The 19,064-nt window shown below is 46.4% G+C and overlaps 1 protein-coding gene across 1 annotated transcript in view; it reads left to right on the top strand.

The window, feature by feature from the left end:
• The window catches only part of slc5a1 (solute carrier family 5 member 1), a 109,845-nt gene that overhangs the window by 83,070 nt on the left and 7,711 nt on the right, over window positions 1-19,064 (top strand). The window contains exons 9-12 of the mRNA XM_043686827.1: window positions 7,587-7,722; window positions 11,134-11,241; window positions 12,913-13,063; window positions 15,359-15,527. Of these exons, the coding sequence (XP_043542762.1) occupies window positions 7,587-7,722; window positions 11,134-11,241; window positions 12,913-13,063; window positions 15,359-15,527 (564 nt within the window). The remainder of the gene's footprint in view (window positions 1-7,586; window positions 7,723-11,133; window positions 11,242-12,912; window positions 13,064-15,358; window positions 15,528-19,064) is intronic.

Here is a 19,064-nt window from a genome sequence, read left to right on the forward strand (position 1 = left end):
TGTGTAACCAAGATGGCGCCAGTCATGTCAGCGGAGGCAAGATGGCGCTGAAGGGTGACACAGCGAAGGGGACTCATGTCTGGCCATCAGGCTCATGCCCCATGGTGGAACATTTAACCAGAAGGGCTGTAAAGGTGGACACTTGCTTTATATCTTCGTTCTTCAGCCTTAATATTCTATGTTTTGGTTTATTTTTCAGTGTTTTAAGATGGCCGCCAGACTGTGGCAACACTATACAACACTTTTCACAGCATTTTGTAACAAGAAACACATGACTCTAAAAAATCAAATCAAATAGGTGAAAACCACATACACTGTGTTGATTTTAGCTATGACTGAGTCTAGGCATTGGACCCTTCTGAAAAGGTCGCTACATAACTGGACCCTGCGTTTAAACATTGCAAAAGAACTGTTAGTGTAATTGTTGTCCTTTTTAAACAACGCTTTGAGATTCTAATATTTAATTCAGTGTGATCTTGGCAAGTTGAGTGGGTGTCCAATTGCATAGGAGAAGGTGCGGACTGCAGATGCTGGAGATCCGAGTCAAAATTCCTGTTGAAGAGCTTAGGCTCGAAACATCGACTCTCCTGCTCCTCAGATGCTGCCCGACCTACTGTACTTTTCCAGCACTACACGTTAGGGCCAATTGATTAGCAAATGCATAATAATGTGGGTGAAATGTGAGGTAATCACTTTGGCAGCAAACCAAGAAGATAGATTATTATCTAAATGACTATAAATTGAGAGGGGGACCTGGGCGTCGTTCCACATCAGTCGCTGAAAGTGACATTGCAGGTGCAGCAGGCAGTGAAGAAGAAAATTAATGTGTTGACCTTCAGAGTGAGAAGATTCAAGTACAAGAGCAAGAAGCAGTAGCACCATGGGTGGCATGGTAGCTCAGTGGTTAGCACTGCTACCTCCCACCACCAGTGTCCCAGCCTCGGGTGACTGTGTGGAGTTTGCACATTCTCCCCGTGTCAGCGTGGGTTTCCTCCGGGTGCTCCGGTTTTCTCCCACAGTCCAAAGATGTGCAGGTCAGGGTGAATTGGCCATACTAAATTGCCCGTAGTGTTTGGTGCATTAGTCAGAGGAAGGTGGGTTGCTCTTTGGAGGGTTGGTGTGGACTGGTTGGGCTGAAGGGCCTGTTTCCACACCGTAGGGAATCTAATCTAATATCTTGCTGCAATTGTACTGGGCCTTGGTAAGACCACACCTGGAGAACTGTGTGTAGTTTTGGTTTCCTTAGAGAATCCCTACAGTGTGGAAACAGGCCATTTGGCCCAACAAGTCCACCCGACCCTCTGAAGAGTAACCCAACCCAACCCATTCCACCCTCCATTACTCTGCATTTACCCCTGACTAATGCACCTAACCTACACACCCCTGAACACTATGGGCAATTTAGCATGGCCAATTCACCCTAACCTACACATCCCTGAGCACTATGGGTAATTTAGCGTGGCCAATTCACCCTAACCTACACATCCATGAACACTATGGGTAATTTAGCATGGCCAATTCACCCTAACCTCCACATCCCTGAGCACTATGGGTAATTTAGCATGGCCAATTCACCCTAACCTACACATCCCTGAGCACTGTGGGTAATTTAGCTTTAGCATGGCCAATTCACCCTAACCTCCACATCCCTGAGCACTATGGGTAATTTAGCATGGCCAATTCACCCTAACCTACACATCCCTGAGCACTATGGGTAATTTACCATGGCCAATTCACCGCAATCTTCACATCCCTGAGCACTATGGGTAATTTAGCATGGCCAATTCACCCTAACCTACACATCCCTGAGCACTATGGGTAATTTAGCATCGCCAATTCACCCTAACGTACACATCCCTGAACACTATGGGCAATTTAGCATGGCCACAATTCACCCGAACCTACACATCCCTGAACACTATGGAGTAATTTAGCATGGCCAATTCACCCTAACCTTCACATCCCTGAACACTATGGGGTAATTTAGCATGGCCTATTCACCTGAACCTGCACATCCCTGAACACTATGGGTAATTTAGCATGGCCAATTCACCCTAACCTTCACATCCCTGAACACCATGGGGTAATTTACCATGGCCTATTCACCTGAACCTACACATCCCTGAACACTATGGGTAATTTAGCATGGCCAATTCACCCTAACCTACACACCCCTGAACACTATGGGCAATTTAGCATGGCCAATTCATCCTAACCTACACATCCCTGAACATTGTAATTTAGCATGGCCAATTCACCCTAACCTACACATCCCTGAACACTATGGGGTAATTTAGCATGGCCAATTCACCCTAACCTACACACCCCTGAACACTATGGGCAATTTAGCATGGCCAATTCACTCGAACCTACACATCCCTGAACACTATGGGCAATTTAGCATGGCCAATCTACCCTAACCTACACATCCCTGAACACTATGGGCAATTTAGCATGGCCAATCTACCCTAACCTACACATCCCTGAACACTATGGACAATTTAGCATGGCCAATTCACCCTAACCTACACATCCCTGAACACTATGGACAATTTAGCATGGCCAATTCACCCTAACCTACACATCCCTGAACACTATGGACAATTTAGCATGGCCAATTCACCCTAACCTACACATCCCTGAACACTATGGACAATTTAGCATGGCCAATTCACCCTAACCTACACATCCCTGAACACTATGGACAATTTAGCATGGCCAATTCACCCTAACCTACACATCCCTGAACACTATGGACAATTTAGCATGGCCAATTCACCCTAACCTACACATCCCTGAACACTATGGACAATTTAGCATGGCCAATTCACCCTAACCTACACATCCCTGAACACTATGGACAATTTAGCATGGCCAATTCACCCTAACCTACACATCCCTGAACACTATGGACAATTTAGCATGGCCAATTCACCCTAACCTACACATCCCTGAACACTATGGACAATTTAGCATGGCCAATTCACCCTAACCTACACATCCCTGAACACTATGGACAATTTAGCATGGCCAATTCACCCTAACCTACACATCCCTGAACACTATGGACAATTTAGCATGGCCAATTCACCCTAACCTACACATCCCTGAACACTATGGGTAATTTAGCATGGCCAATTCACCCTAACCTACACATCCCTGAACACTATGGGGTAATTTAGCATGACCAATTCACCCTAACCTTCACATCCCTGAACACGATGGGTAATTTAGCGTGGCCAATTCACCCTAACCTACACATCCCTGAGCACTATGGGTAATTTAGCATGGCCAATTCACCCTAACCTACACATCCCTGAACACTATGGGGTAATTTAGCATGACCAATTCACCCTAACCTTCACATCCCTGAACACTATGGGGCAATCGAGCATGGCCTATTCACCTGAACCTGCACATCTTTGGATTGTGAGAGGAAATCAGAGGAAACCCACGCAGACATGGGGAGAATGTAAAAGAGGAAGGATGTTCTGACTACGGAGGGAGTGTGGTGAAAGTTCATCAGACTGAATCCTGCGATGGCAGGACTGGGGGATGAAGACAGACTGGATCAGTTCGGACTACATTCACTCGAGTTTCGAAGAAGGGGAGGGGGTTGGGATTTCATCAAACCCTACAAATTCTAATGACTAGACAGAGTAAACACAGGAAGGATATTCCCAATAACCAGGGAGTTCAGAACCAGGGGTCACAGTCTAAGGATTCAGGGTAGACCATTCCAGACTGAGATGAGGAGAACAGTCTTCATCCATGAAGTGGGGAGCCTGTGGAATTCTCTGTCACAGAAAGCAGTTGAGGCCAAAAATAGATAAGTCCCCTGGGCCTTATGTGGGATTTATCCTAGGATTCTCTGGGAAGCCAGGAGGAGATTGCAGAGCCTTTGGTTTTAATCTTTATGTCATCATTGTCTCCAGGAATAGTGTCAGAAGACTGCAGGATAGCAAATGTTGTCCCCTTGTTCAAGAAGGGGAGTAGAGACAACCCTGGTAGTTATCGACCAGTGAGCCTTACTTCGGTTGTGGGAAAGCGGTGGAAAGGATTAAAACAGATAGGATTTATAACCATTCAGAAATTAATAAGTTGATTAGGGATAGTCAACACAGTTTTGGGAAGGGTAGGTCGTGCCTCACAAACCTTACTGAATTCTTTTAAGATGGTGACCAAACAGTTGACTGAAGGCAAAGCAGTTGATGTGGTATATATGGATTTCAATAAGGCACTTGATAAGGTTCCCCACGATAGGTTATTGCACAAAATATGGAGACATGGGATTGAGAATGATTTAACAGTGCGGATCAGAAATTGGCTAGCTGAAAGAAGACAAAGGGTGGTGGTTGATGGGAAATGTTCATCCAGGAGTTCAGTTACTAGTGGCGTACCGCAAGGATCTGTTTTGGGGCCACTGCTGTTCGTCAGTTCTATAAATGACCTTGATGAGGGTGGAGAAGGATGGGTTAGTAAATTTGTGGGTGACACTAAGGTCGGTGGAGTTGTGGATAGTGACGAAGGATGTTGTAGGTTACAGAAGGACATAGATAAGTTGCAGAGCTGGGCTGAGAGGTGGCAAATGGAGTTTAATGTGGAAAAGTGTGAGGTGATTCATTTTGGAAGGAGGAACAGGAATACAGAGTACTGGGCTAATGGTAAGATTCTTGATAGTGTAGATGAGCAGAGAGACCTCTGTGTCCACGTACATAGATCCCTGTGAAAGTTGCCACCCAGGTTGATAGGATTGTTAAGAAGGCATACGGTGTGTTAGCTTTTCTTGGGAGAGGGATTGAGTTTCTGAATCATGAGGTCATGTTGCAGCTGTACAAAACTCTGGTACGGCCGCACTTGGAGTATTGTGTACAGTTCTGGTCACCGCATTATACAAATGATGTGGAAGCTTTGGAAAGGGTTCAGAGGAGATTTACCAGGATGTTGCCTGGTATGGAGGGAAGGTCTTATGAGGAAAGGCAGAGCGACTTGAGGCTGTTTTCGTGAGAGAACAGAAGGTTGAGAGGTGACTTAATTGAGACATATAAGATAATCAGAGAGTGAGATAGGATGGACAGTGAGAGCCTTTTTCCTTGGATGGTGATGGCTAGCACAAGGGGTTATAGCTTTAAATTGTGGGGTGATAGATATAGGACAGATGTCAGAGGTAGGTTCTTTACTCAGAGAGCAGTAGGGGTGTAGAATGCATTGCCTGAAACAGTAGTAGACTCGCCAACTTTAAGGGCATTTAAATGGTCATTGGATAGGCATATGGACGAGAATGGAATAGTGTAGGTGAGATGGGCTTCAGATTGGTTCCACAGGTAGGCACAACATCGAGGGCCGAAGGGCCTGTAGTGCGCTGGAATGTTCGATGTTCTGTTGTTTTCAAGAAGGAGTTTGATATAATTCTTAGAACTAAAGGGGTCAAAGGGCACGGGGAGAAAACAGGAACAGGAGACTGAGTTGGATGATCGGCCATGATGGTATTGAATGGTGTAGCATGTTCAAAGGGCTGAATGGCCTCCTCCTGCTCCTATTTTCTACGTTTTCATGTATTATGCAAGTGTGTCTGTGGAAAGCGTATCAACGTACAAAGGCCAATAACAGGTTAGGATTGTATTCACAAGACGAAATGAATGCGAGATCAGTTATTAATTACCTCCACCACTTTAGGTGGGAGGGGGTAATACTTTTGCCCGTTGTTTACTTGTCTGTGTATAATATATCCCAAATCCTAACGGACAAATTTCAACAAGACTTGCCACACAGATAGGACATTGGCCCAAGAAAAAACCGATTACTATGGTAAAAAATGTAGATCTGATCTGAATCCTGGAATCTTTGATCCATTGACATCGGGAGATGGAGAAAATTGACTTTGCTTTCGAATGTTGTGGGTTGGTTTATGTTGAATGCTGTTGAAAGTTGAAGAGCATTATGGACGATCTGAAATTGCCACAGCTGTCAAGAGGTGAGCAGAGTTTTCAGAGCAGGTTATTGGATGGAGATTGGCCTGAAGCCTCCTCCTGCAGGTCGAAGCTCTTAAATGAAATTATTTGTTCCTTCAGCTTTTATTTCTTTCATGGAATCTGGCTGTTGCTGGCAAGGTTAGCATTTATTGGCTATCTCCAATGGCCCTCCCAATGAGGGTTCACTAGGTCATTTCAGAGGACACTTGAGAGTCATCACAGGAGTCAGACGTCAGCCAGACCAGGTAAGGGGAGCAGATTTCCTTCCCTATAGTGCATTAGCGAACTAAATGAGTTTTTGCAACAATCAGTGATGACCATCACAGACAACGTCTAGTTTTCAATTCCAGACCTGTTCATTGAATTTAAATTCCACAGTTTTGACACATTCACGTCCCAGGACCCCAGAGCATTAGTCTGGCCTTTCAGGATATTACCAGTACACCATTGTTACAGTATATCAAACAGGCAGGAAAAAGGCTCAAGAAAGAGCCATTTCATTGTGCTAGCAGTGTTGTAAATCAGTGAGAACCGTGCAGTGTGTGTGGTGGTTGGCATTTTTCTGAGTCTCCTCTTCATCAGTTTTAATGCTGTCCTTGATGGATTTTCATTAATCAGAGCTGGCCTTGGACATGGGGGTGAACGGCAGGACGAGGACTAACTCTTTAAGGGGCAGAAGAAAACTCAGGGAAAGGGACCCAAGGGGTAAACCTTTCATGCAGAGGGTGGTGTGTCTATGGAATGAGCTGCCAGAGGAAAGTGGTGGAGGCTGGTACAATTACAACAGTTAAAAGGGTATATGAAGAGGAAGGGTTCAGAGGGATATGGACCGGGTGCTGGCAAATGGGACTAGATTGGGTTGGGATATCTGGAGAGTCTGTTTCCGTGCTGTACATCTCTATGACTCTATGACCAACTGCTTTGCTGCATTTCTGTGTCTTATATGTCCTCCATTCCCATGAAACATCAACACTTCATTTCTTGGTGTGTCACCCTTTTTAAACAGCGAGACCACTCAATAAACAGCAAAGTGAGCTCACCTTGACTGGCCACTATCTCACCTGGAGAATATCCAAAGGACAATGTCAAGCCTGATTTCCCCTTGGATTCCCCCTCTCCCTCACAATCGAAGGGGTGGCTGGGTCGTGGTAACACTGAAGACCAATAATCTGGGGACATGGGTTGAAATCCCAACAGGCTGGCCTGATGGTTGCATTTTGTCATTAAAAACCCCTCCAGTCCACGACGTGAAGGAAATCTGCTGTCCTTACCCAGTCTGGATAATGTGACTCCAGGCCCACTGTAATATGGTTGACTCTGGGCAATTAGGGATGGGCATTAAATGCTGGCCAAACCAGTGACACATTTTGCACAGAATAATGGCTAGTTTTTGCCCAGAACCTCCAAGTTGCTGGGAGCAGATAATGGCTCCAAAACCCGAGTCAATCATTTTAGCCCCACCTTCAACCCAACGGTTCAAAGGGAGCTCCTGACTGAAGACATACTTGGTCCAAAACAAACCAATGGGAGGTCTCCAGAATGAGGGTTTTTTACAAGATTTAACATGAAAGGCTCAGTTCCAGCAGTAACATGCTCCTCTCTGTCACATCGCAGGTCATCGTTCAACGCTGTCTCTCTGCGAAGAATATGAGTCACGTCAAGGCTGGTTGTATCCTTTGTGGCTACCTCAAGCTGTTACCCATGTACCTCATGGTCTTCCCAGGAATGATCAGTCGGATTCTGTACACAGGTACGGATTATCATGGAATTCTTTGAGGAAGCTTTATCGGATAGCATCAAGCTTCCCACCTAACCTCCCGCTCTCTTTCACAAGAACAAGGAACAGGAGCAGGCCCGTGACGCGGTTGAAATTAGCAAAACCAAAGTGCTGGAGAAATTAGTGGGACTGAAAGCTGATATATCCCAAGGTGCTAATAATCTACATGTGCCCGATGGTGGCTGCGTCCAGAACCAGAGGTCACAGTCTGAGGATTCAGGGTGGACCATTCAGAACAGAGATGAGGAGACATTTCTTCACCCAGAGAGTGGTGAGCCTGTGGAATTCATCACCACAGGAAATAGTTGATGTCAAAACATCGAATGTATTCATGGGGTGACTAGATAAAGCGCTGGGGTCAAATGGGACCAAAGATTATGAGGGGAGTGCAGGATGAGGCTGTTGAGTTGGATGATCAGCCATGATTGTGATGAATGGCGGAGCAGGCTTGAAGGGCTGAATGGCCTCCTCCTGCCCCTATCTTCTATGTTTCGATATCCCAGAGCACTAAAGGAGGTACCCATGGAAATAGTAGATGCATTAGTTCTCATCTTTTAAACTTCTATGGATTCTAACAGCAGATTGGATGCTGGTAAATGGAATTCTGTTTGTTTCTTTCCTTTCTGTTTAAACAGCAGAGTGTTTAACGTAAAATCAGTTGTAGGCAAAATGCTGGAGTTTATTATAAGGGATGTGGTGACAGTGAGAACCAATGATTTTACACAAAGTCACCATGGATTTATGAAAGGGAAATTGTGTTTTACAAACCCACGAGTCGAGCAGTTGAGGGAGAGCCAGCAGGAGTGGCATTTTCAGAGAACTTCAGCTTAAGTCCCACAACTCAGAGGGTATGCCTTATTAGCGGGGTGGGGGGGGGGAGGGGGGGGGGGGGGGACAGTGGTGCTGTGGGAAGAACTTTTATTTTAAGGTCACAGGTGGGCATCACTGGCTAGGTCAGCATTTATCGCCCATCCCTAGCTGACCCGGAGAAGATGGCTGGGGTGGGAGTGGGGAGCTGTCTTCGAGAACCGCTGCAGTCCATGTTCTGTAGGTCGACCCACAATGCCCTTACGGATTGAGTTCCAGGACTTTGACCCCGGGACACTGAAGGAACCAAGATGTACAGGTAGAAGATCATTTATCCGAAACGCTCAGGACCAGCTGATTTTTGGAATTCGGAATTTTCAAAACGTGGCAGTTTAATGGTGAAAGTTTTAAAAATCTTACCGGAGAAGCCGACTTCGAACTAAGAACGCGCTGGGCCACACCTCACCCCACCCCACGTCACATCTGAGTGACATGCATCGAATGGGTGTCGACTTGGGTTAACTGTTTGCTGGCCAGACAAACTTGTTAATGAGAAAATAAACTTCACAAAGAAACATTCAGATTTCGGAGTTTTTCGGTTTTTGGCTGTTCAGAGAAAGGATCTTCTGCCTGCATTTCCAAGTCATAGCCTCAAAATGAGGGGGAGCAGATTTAGGACTGAATTGAGAAACAACTTCTTCACCCGGAGGGTTGTGAATCCGTGGGATTCACTGCCCAGTGAAGTGGTTGACGCGACTCCAGTAAAGATTTTTAAATCTTATTTTCTTGAACAATAAAGAAATTAAGGGACACGGTGGGAGTGTGGGTAGGTGGATCTGAGTCCATGAGAAGATCAGCCGAAGGGCTGAACGACCTACTCCTGCCCTCAGTTGGTATGTGAGTGGTTTGGAGGGGAACTTGCAGATGGTGGGGGTGTTCCTCTGGGATCTTGAGAATGGCAGAACATGAGCCTTAGTGGGAGGTGGGTGCAGTAACAGAGATCGTGAGTGAGGATAGCACAATGACCTTGGACCAGGTTGTCAAGATTTGGTGAGCTCCTCTGCTCGTCCTCTGGGAAGGAAGGCTCCTCTCCATCGCACCAGCCCTTTCAACCAGTTCCACTCGGGGCCCCTGGAGGGGAAATCATGGAGCCCCATTCCCCTTCGGCAATGCATTCAGATTCAGTCCTTGACTGAGCAGGGCAGCTTCGGAATGCCAGTGCCCACCCAGGGGTGCACAGCGGCCTTTTAAAGATGGCATGGATGTAAGGGATGTGGCATTTCAGTGGATATGGCTGAGCGGGGATCTGTTCCAAGAGCAGCACGTGGTAAGATGGGACAAGAATTAGATATGGGGGACACCACGGAGGTAAGGTGGGGAGTTAATGAGACACATTTGGCGAGAAAACTCGCCAGTCCTTGTGGAGGGAATCCCTGCAAAAAAGCTTAATACAATTCCAACTGAGCCAAGAAAGGTAAGACTTGGCCCAGTATTTCAACAGGATCACACTTGGTGATGGGCTGTGGTGTAACTTTCTTACCCTCTCTTCAGACTCAACTATCTCAGTGTTCAGTACATTCAACATGGAGTACCCACATCTCCATGGGCCCAAAACAAAGATTGACAACCCTGAGTGAAGTCTTTTCTCCTCATCTCAGTCCTCATTTAGTTTCTCTCCTGCCGGAGCTCACTGTGACACTGCCCAACGTTGAGTCAGAGGATTGTGTCATTCTTTGCCAACTCTGGTTGGAAATATCCGGAATGTTGATTGATTTGACCCCTGACCTCCAATCACCCTGGTGATTGGTAACCGGACATAGCTATTGTACCCTGTGATGAACTTTGCAATCACAGCTGAACCTTGAGCATTGGTCCAGACAGTGCTGGCGGAGGACAGCACTGTCAGAGGTGCTGTCTTTCATTGTAGCACTGCCTGCTCTCTCGACTGGGCATAACAGAACCCATTGCGCAGTTCGGAGGAGACCAGAAGGTGTTCGCCCCAGCATCCTGGCCAACGTCACAACTCAATGACACCAAAAAAAAACAAATCCCTACAGTGTGGAAACAGGCCCTTCAGCCCAACAGGTCCACACCAACCCTCCGAAGAGTATCCACCCAGACCATCCTATATTTATTTTTAACTAACACACCTAACCCACACATCCTTGACCTCTATGGGCAATTTAGCATGGCTAATTCTCCTGACGTGTACAACAGTTGTCTGTGTGAGGTAAGCAGAGCACCCAGAGCAAACCCACAGAGAGGATGTGAAAACTCGACACTGACAGTCGTCCAAGGCTGGAATCAAATCCACAAACCTGGCACTGTGAGGCAGCAGTACTAGCCACTGAGCTACCCTGCTGCCCCAAATCATCACCACTTGGTCAGATGGCTGTTTGTGGGATTTTGTTGGACCCATTGACCGTCACCATTGCAATTGCAATAACAACTCCAAAGGAGTGTTCTGTTAATGGGCTGTAACGCCTTTGTGACAGGTCCAAGCAAAGTGCCAGATGTTCGTTTTGATCACAATGGGGAAAAGCTCGTTGATATTCTCTTGATCTCAACTTGTTGCAGATGTCGTAGGTTGTGTTGTGCCCAGTCTTTGCAAACAGTACTGCGATGCTGATGTTGGATGCACCAACATTGCCTACCCCCGGCTGGTGGTGAAGCTGATGCCAAAGGGTGAGTCCCGGTCTGCAAAGACCCAATATAAAAATAACATGGAAAAGGTACGGGGGTGGAATTTGCTAACGGCATCAAATACGTGGCTGGGTGGACATAAGAAATAGGAGCAGGAGTAGGCTATTCGGCCCATCAAGCCTCCCCTGCCAGTTAATAAGATCATGGCTCGTATGGACAGTGCCTTCTAACCCAGGTCCCTGATGGCACGGTCTCCCTACACTCCTTATACCAGGGTCCTCCACCAGGGTGAGGTGATGGTGTAGTGGTATTAATGCTAGCCTGTTAATGCAGAGACTCAGCTAATACTCTGAGGGCATGGGTTCAAATCCCACCATGGCAGAGGGTGGAATTTGAATTTGATGTTTTTAAAAAAAGAAATCTGAAGTCCAATGATGATCACAAATCTGTTCTTGATTGCTGGGTTCACTAATGCCCTTGAGGGAAGGAAACTCCCATTTGTAACTGTTCTGGCCTACATGTGACTCCAGACCCACAGCAATGTTGTTGACTCCTAAGTGCCCTCTAAGCAATTAGGCATGGGCAATAAATCCAGTGCTGCCCTCATTCCATGAATGAATAAGATGGTGGAATGGAATGCCCAATGATGGGTGAAGGTGACCAATTGAAGGAAAGCCCTTCCACATACACTGTAGGACTTGGACAAGTGGTGGTGGTAGTGAGTGAGCCACCTTTTCAGAGGGTCAACGAGACTGATTCCTGAAATGGCAGGACTCACTATGAAGAGAGCCTGAATTGGTTCGGGTTATCTTCACCAGGGATGGGGGACAATCTCAGAGAAACCTATAAAGTTCCAGCCTGTGGGATTTGTTTTAATTCAGTGATGGGATAGACCAGCATTTCTTGCTCATCCCTCAGAGGGCAATTGAGAGTCAACCACATTGCTGTCAGTCTGGAGTCACGCGTAGGCCAAACCAGGTGAGGATAGCAGGTTTGCTCCCTGAAGGACATGAGTGAACCAGAGGAGCTTTCCCTGACAATGGATTCATGGTCACCATTAGGCTTGTAATTCCAGATTTTCATTGTGTTTCATATTTCACTATCTACGTGGCAGGATCTGAATCCAGGTCCCTCGAATACTACCTGGGCCTCTGGATGAACAGGCCAGTGATAATACCACGAGGCCATCACCACTGCCTCACATAGAAAGCAGTTGAGGCCAAAACATTGAATGTTTTCAAGAAGGCGTCGGATCAGGCTGAAGGGATCACGGGGTAACAAGCGGTAACAGGGGATGGAGTTGGATGATCATATTGAATGGCAGAGCATGCTCAAAGGGCCGAATGGCCTACTCCTGTTTCTGGAGTCATATGTATGGGCGGATGGGTTTTTAAACATCGATTTTGCCTTCAGGGTCATAATGACTGATTTTGGCTTTCAGAAAGTGTTTAAATCCTGCCAGGGATCTTAATGGGACTTGAATCCTTACCTCTGAGGGCCTGCCCTGAGAGATCCTGATGCAGTGACACTACCAGCAACTCCTTTGGACAGGAGGTCAGCCAGGAAATATAAAAATAGGTCAGCAATTGGAGCTCTTTGCTGGAGTTTGCCTTGATATTTACACAGAGCAACGTGTAATGGTAGATGGTATTGTAAAAGGCTTGTAACAGCGATGATAGATTGTGGTCTGAACTGTTTCTTATTTTCTGTTAGGTCTGCGTGGCTTGATGCTGTCTGTCATGTTGGCATCGTTGATGAGTTCCCTGACATCCATCTTTAACAGTGCCAGCACACTTTTCACCATGGACATCTGGACCAAGATCAGGCCCAAAGCAACAGAGAAGGAACTTATGTTAGCAGGAAGGTAAGGATCACCCTGCTCCAAGCACTCACCTTCAAATAGGCCGGACTCTCAGCCTTCAGTAGGTGACATTGTCTGAAGAAGGGATGGAGGTACAGAATGTTGTGTTGTCCTGTTCCACCTTGCACCACAAACTATGATCGCGGGCGATGCCATCTAATAAGCCCCATTAACACGTCAGGGAGGCACTGCTGCCTCCCAGCGCCAGGGACCCGGGTTCGATCCCAGCCTCAGGCGACTGTCAATGTGAAGGTTCCACATTCTCCCCGTGTCTGAGTGTCCCCAGATCCATTCCCCTACATTTACCCCTGACGAATGCACCTCACCCGCACATCCCTGAACACTGGGGCAATTTAGCACGGCCAATTCACCCTAACCTGCACATCCTTGGACTGTGGGAGGAAACAGGAGCACGCGGAGGAAACACAGGGTGAACGTGCAAACTGCACATGGTCGGCTGAGGCAGGAATCCAACCCAGGTCCCTGGTGCTGTGAGGCAGCAGCGCTAAACACTGAGCCACTATGCCACCCACTATCTGAATGAATTGTCCATTAAAAGGTGTTAGTGGGGGGAGGGAAGACCATGTTTCTGGTGAACGTTGACAGCTACACAAACAGCTGGCTGGAGCCTCATTCACGAGCTGGGAAAAAACAGCTTTACCTCACTCAGGCTTGCCCTGAATCCACTGCCATATGCATCTCAGGTGAGCCCATCACTGTATTTCCATTTTTGCTCTGTTTATACATTCCTTTCTCTTCGTCCCTTCTAGAACCTTCTCTTTTATTCTCATATGTCCTTTCACTTCTCCATTCACTCCCACCTCCTGTTAATACACGCTGAAGTTTGTATCATATTTGACTCCGGGATAGGTTGCTAATCCCAGATTTGTTTAGAGACAAAAAATCCTGCCGATGCTGGAATCCAAAGTGGACGGGCAGGAGGCTGGAAGGACACAGCAAGCCAGGCAGCACAAGGAGATGGAGAAGTCAATGTTTCAGATGTAACCCTTCTTTGTATCATCACTAAGACTGTCATATTCCACCTCAACTCATCAACCAGTGAAACCCTCATCTAGGACTTTGTTACCTGCGGACTCAAATATTCTCAACATGACATCCCCCCACATTCTCCGCTCTTAACATAGAAACAGCTGGAACAGCATTTCCTGGACTAAGCTCAAAGCAAGTTCCATTCACTCACTCAGTCACTCATCACCCCTGTACTCTCTAACCCTATGAGCCCACAGTTGAGCAACAATAGAATTTTATAATCTTTAGAGAGTCAGAATCATACAGCACAAAATAAGACCCTACAGTCCTACTCGTACATTCAGACCAGATATCCTAAATTGACCCAGTCCCATTTGCCAGCACTTGACCCATATCCCTCTAAACCCTTCCTATTCACATACTCATCCAGATGCTTTTTAAATGTATCAATTGTACCAGCCTCCACCACTTCCTCTGGCAGCTCATTCCATACACGCACCACCCTCTGCGTGAAAAAGTTGCCCCTTAGATCTCTTTTATATCTTTCCCCTCTCACCCGAAACCTATGCCCCTCTAGTTGGGAAAATACCTTGTCTATTTACCCTATCCATGCCCCTCATAATTTTGTAAACCTCTATAAGGTCACCCCTCAGCCTCCGATGCTCCAGGGAAAACAGCCCCAGCCTGTTCAGTCTCTCCCTATAGCTCAAATCCTCCAACCCTGGCAACATCCTTGTAAATCTTTTCTGAACCCTTTCAAGTTTTACAACATCTTTCCGATAGGAAGGAGACCAGAATTGCATGCAACATTCCAACAGTGGCCTAACCACTGTCCTGTGCAGCCGCAACATGACCTCCCAACTCCTGTACTCAATACTCTGACCAATAAAGGAATGCATACCAAACGCCGCCTTCACTATCCTATCTACCTGCAACTCCACTTTCGGATGAAGGGAGTGAATTCTCAGTGGACCCTTGCTCAGAAGTGCCCACCCAATTTAATAACTGACAGTCTGCAATTCATGTAGTTGAATAACCTGCTGTGTGTTCCAGACAAAGGTAGTACTAACTGACCATCCTTCTGACTGCAGTCAGTAATATTGATGTGTTCCATTGTCCTATTGACATCTGGCAAATATCTGCATTGCTCAGACAGGAGTGTGGTGATGCTTGGAGCAGTTGCAGGGAAATTAGTCCATATTGTTCAGGGCAGCTTACAATTGCTGTGCTCAATTTGATGGCGAAGTGGAAATGGAGGAGCTTGGCATTTTTTTCATTCCTTATTATCTGTTCCTTCTGCCTCCTCAGGGTCTTCACCTTGGTCCTGATTGGGATCAGTATTGCCTGGATTCCGATCGTACAAACGGCACAGAGTGGACAGCTCTTTGACTACATCCAGTCAATCACCAGCTACCTGGGTCCTCCTATAGCTTCTGTCTTCCTGTTGGCCATCTTTGTCAAGCGTGTCAACGAGCCAGTAGGTTTCTGCTGTCTTTTATTTATATCACATGGCCTGCACACCTCATAGGGTCATACAGCACAGAAACAGACCCTTCAGTCCAGGCCGACCATAATCCCAAACTGAACCAGTCCCACCGGCCTGTGCTTGGCCCATATCCCTCCAAACATTGCCTATTCATTTACTTATCCAAACATCCTTTAAACGTTGTAACTGCACCAACATCCACCACTTCCTCTGGAAGTTCATTGCACACATTAACCACTCCCTGTGTAAAAAGGATGCCCCCACGTCCTTTTTAAATCTTTCTCCTCTCACCTTAAAAATATGCCCCTGAGTTTTGAACTCCCCCACCCTCAGGAAAAGACCTTTGCTATTCACCTTATCTATGCTCCTCATGATTTTTATAAACTCCTATAAGATCACCCCTCAACCTCCCACACCCCAGTGAAAAATGTCCCAGCCGATCCGGTCTCTCCCCATAACTCAAACCCTCCACTCCCAGCAACATTCTGGTAAATGTGTACTGAGCTTTCTCCAGCTTAACAATATCCTACCTATAAGCCTGGTCAAGTCCATTCTCAGACGTTGTGGGAGACGAGGGAAGAAATTACAGAGGCCCTTGCACAGATTTTTGCTTCATTTCTAGCTACTGCTGAAGTTCGGGAAGACTGGAGGGTGGCTAATGTCGTCCCATTGTTTAAGAAAGGTAGCAAAGACAAGCCAGGGAACTACAGGCCAGTGAGATTGACATCAGTGGTAGGCAAGCTACTGGAGAGGATACTAACGGACAGCATCAACCAACATTTAGATAGTCAAGATCTGATTAGGGACTGTCAGCATGGATTTGTGTGCAGGAAGTCATGTCTGACAAATCTTTTAGAGTTTTTCAAACAGGTAATCAAGAGGATAGATGAGGGTAGGGCAGTGGATGTTGTCTATGTGGACTTTAGTAAGGCCTTTGACAAGGTCCCACAAGGCAGGCGAGTCATGAAGCTTAGGTCGTATGGGATCCAGGGAGAGCTAATTTATTGGATTCAAAATTGGCCCAACAGCAGGAAGCAGAGGATAATGGTTGAGGGTTGTTTCTCTGATTGGAGACTAGTGGTGACTAGTGGTGTGCCACAGGGGTCAGTATTGGGACCTTTGTTCTTTGATATTTACATAAATGATCTGGATGTGAATGTACAAGGCATGATTGGCAAGTTTGTGGATGATACAAAATTAGGAGGTATTGTTGATAGCGAGGAAGGTTACAGAGGGATTACAGAGGGATCTCGATCAGACAGGGAAGTGGGCTGGGGATTGGCAAATGCAATTCAACACAGATAAGTGTGAGGTGTTGCACTTTAGAAAATCAAAGGTAGGACTTTTACAGTAAATGATAAGATCATGAGGAGTGTTCTGGAACAGAGGGACCTAGGAGTACAAAATACATAGTTCACTGACAGTGACATCACAGGTAGACAGGGTGGTGAAAAACGCATTTACCATGCTGGCCGTCATCGGTTGAGGAATTGAGTATAGGAATTAGAACTGAAAATGTGTTGCTGGAAAAGCGCAGCAGGTCAGGCAGCATCAAAGGAACAGGAGAATCGACGTTTCGGGCATAAAGGCAGGCGAGTCATGAAGCTTAGGTCGTATGGGATCCAGGGAGAGCAAACTTATTGGATTCAAAATTGGCCCAATAGCAGGAAGCAGAGGATAATGGTTGAGGGTTGTTTCTCTGATTGGAGACTAGTGGTGACTAGTGGTGTGCCACAGGGGTCAGTATTGGGACCTTTGTTCTTTGTTATTTACATAAATGTTCTGGATGTGAATGTACAAGGCATGATAAGCAAGTTTGTGGATGATACAAAATTAGGAGGTATTGTTGATAGCGAGGAAGGTTACAGAGGGATTACAGAGGGATCTCGATCAGACAGGGAAGTGGGCTGGGGATTGGCAAATGCAATTCAACACAGATAAGTGTGAGGTGTTGCACTTTAGAAAATCAAAGGTAGGACTTTTACAGTAAATGATAAGATCCTGAGGAGTGTTCTGGAACAGAGGGACCTGGGAGTACAAGTACATAGTTCATTGACAGTGACATCACAGGTAGACAGGGTGGTGAAAAACGCATTTACCATGCTGGCCGTCATCGGTTGAGGAATTGAGTATAGGAATTAGAACTGAAAATGTGTTGCTGGAAAAGCGCAGCAGGTCAGGCAGCATCAAAGGAACAGGAGAATCGATGTTTCGGGCATAAGCCCTTCTTCAGCTCTGATCTCCAGCATCTGCAGTCCTATAGGAATTAGAATGTTGTAAAGTGATTGGTGAGGCCGCACCTGCAGTATTGTGTAGAGGTTTGGTCACCCTGTCATAGGAAAGACATAGTTAAACTGGAAAGAGTGCAAAGAAGATTTCCGAGGATGTTGCAAGGACTAGTAGGCCTGAATTATAGGATCAGGTTGGCCAGGATAGGACTTCATTCCTTGGAACATATGAGAATGAGGTGTGACCTGATTGAAGTGTATAAAATCACGAGGAGCATAGATAGGATGAATGCATGCAGCCTTTTTCCCAGGGATGGGGAATTAAAAACTCAAGGGCGTAGGTTTAAGGTGAGAGGGGGAAGATTTAAGAAGGACCTGAGGGGCAACTTCTTCACAGAGAATGGTGCGTATGTGGAATGGGCTGCCAGACAAAGTAGTTGAGGCAGGTACAATAGCAACATTTATAAAACATTTTGGCAGGTACGTGGATGGAAGGGTTTAGAGGGATATAGGCCAAATATGGGTGATTGGAACAAGCTGAGTGGGCACGATGGTCAGCATGGACCAGTTTGGGCTGAAGGGCCTGTTTCCATGCTGTATTACTCTGTGACTGTAAAACTAGGGGACCAGGACAGGACACAGTGCTCCAGAAGAGGCCTCACCAACATCCTGTACAACCTCATCATAACATTCCAACTATTTCTCTTCGGTCTTCCTCACCCCCTTCCCCATCCACCTGATTTCAGCAATGTTTCTTTCACTGCTCCTGTTCAGACTTTCACTCTGATACCCTGTTACTGCAGAAACAAGAAAAAGGTCTGATCTGTTCAGGAAGTGAAGCATGGGGCTCTATTGGTAGGTTTAATGAACTTTACATTGTCTGTAACCAGTCCCATCCCATTCAGTGCCTCATGATCCACATTGGCTCACACTCCTTGGCAGTCTGACCTCCCAAGCATCCTTCAATAACCGAGACCACAAGCTCTGGAATTCCCTCTGTCCCCTCTACTTCACTTTCCTCTTTAAAAACATTCCTATTACCCAACCACTTTGGGCTCAGAAGAGATTTACCAGGATGTTGCTGGGACTGGAGGGTTTGGGTTGTAAGGTGAGGCTGGACAGGTTGTGCCTTCTTTCCCTGGAGCGTCAGAGGCTGAGGGGTGACCTTATTATGGGGGGCATGGATAGGATAAATAGGCAAAGTCTTTTCCCTGGGGTCAGGGAGTCCAGAACTAGAGGGCATAGGTTTAGGGTGAGAGGGGAAAGATATAAAAGAGACCTAAGGGGCAACGGTTTCACG

The sequence above is a fragment of the Chiloscyllium plagiosum genome, unplaced genomic scaffold (assembly GCF_004010195.1).
Source record: "Chiloscyllium plagiosum isolate BGI_BamShark_2017 unplaced genomic scaffold, ASM401019v2 scaf_13215, whole genome shotgun sequence".
Lineage (NCBI taxonomy): Eukaryota > Metazoa > Chordata > Chondrichthyes > Orectolobiformes > Hemiscylliidae > Chiloscyllium > Chiloscyllium plagiosum.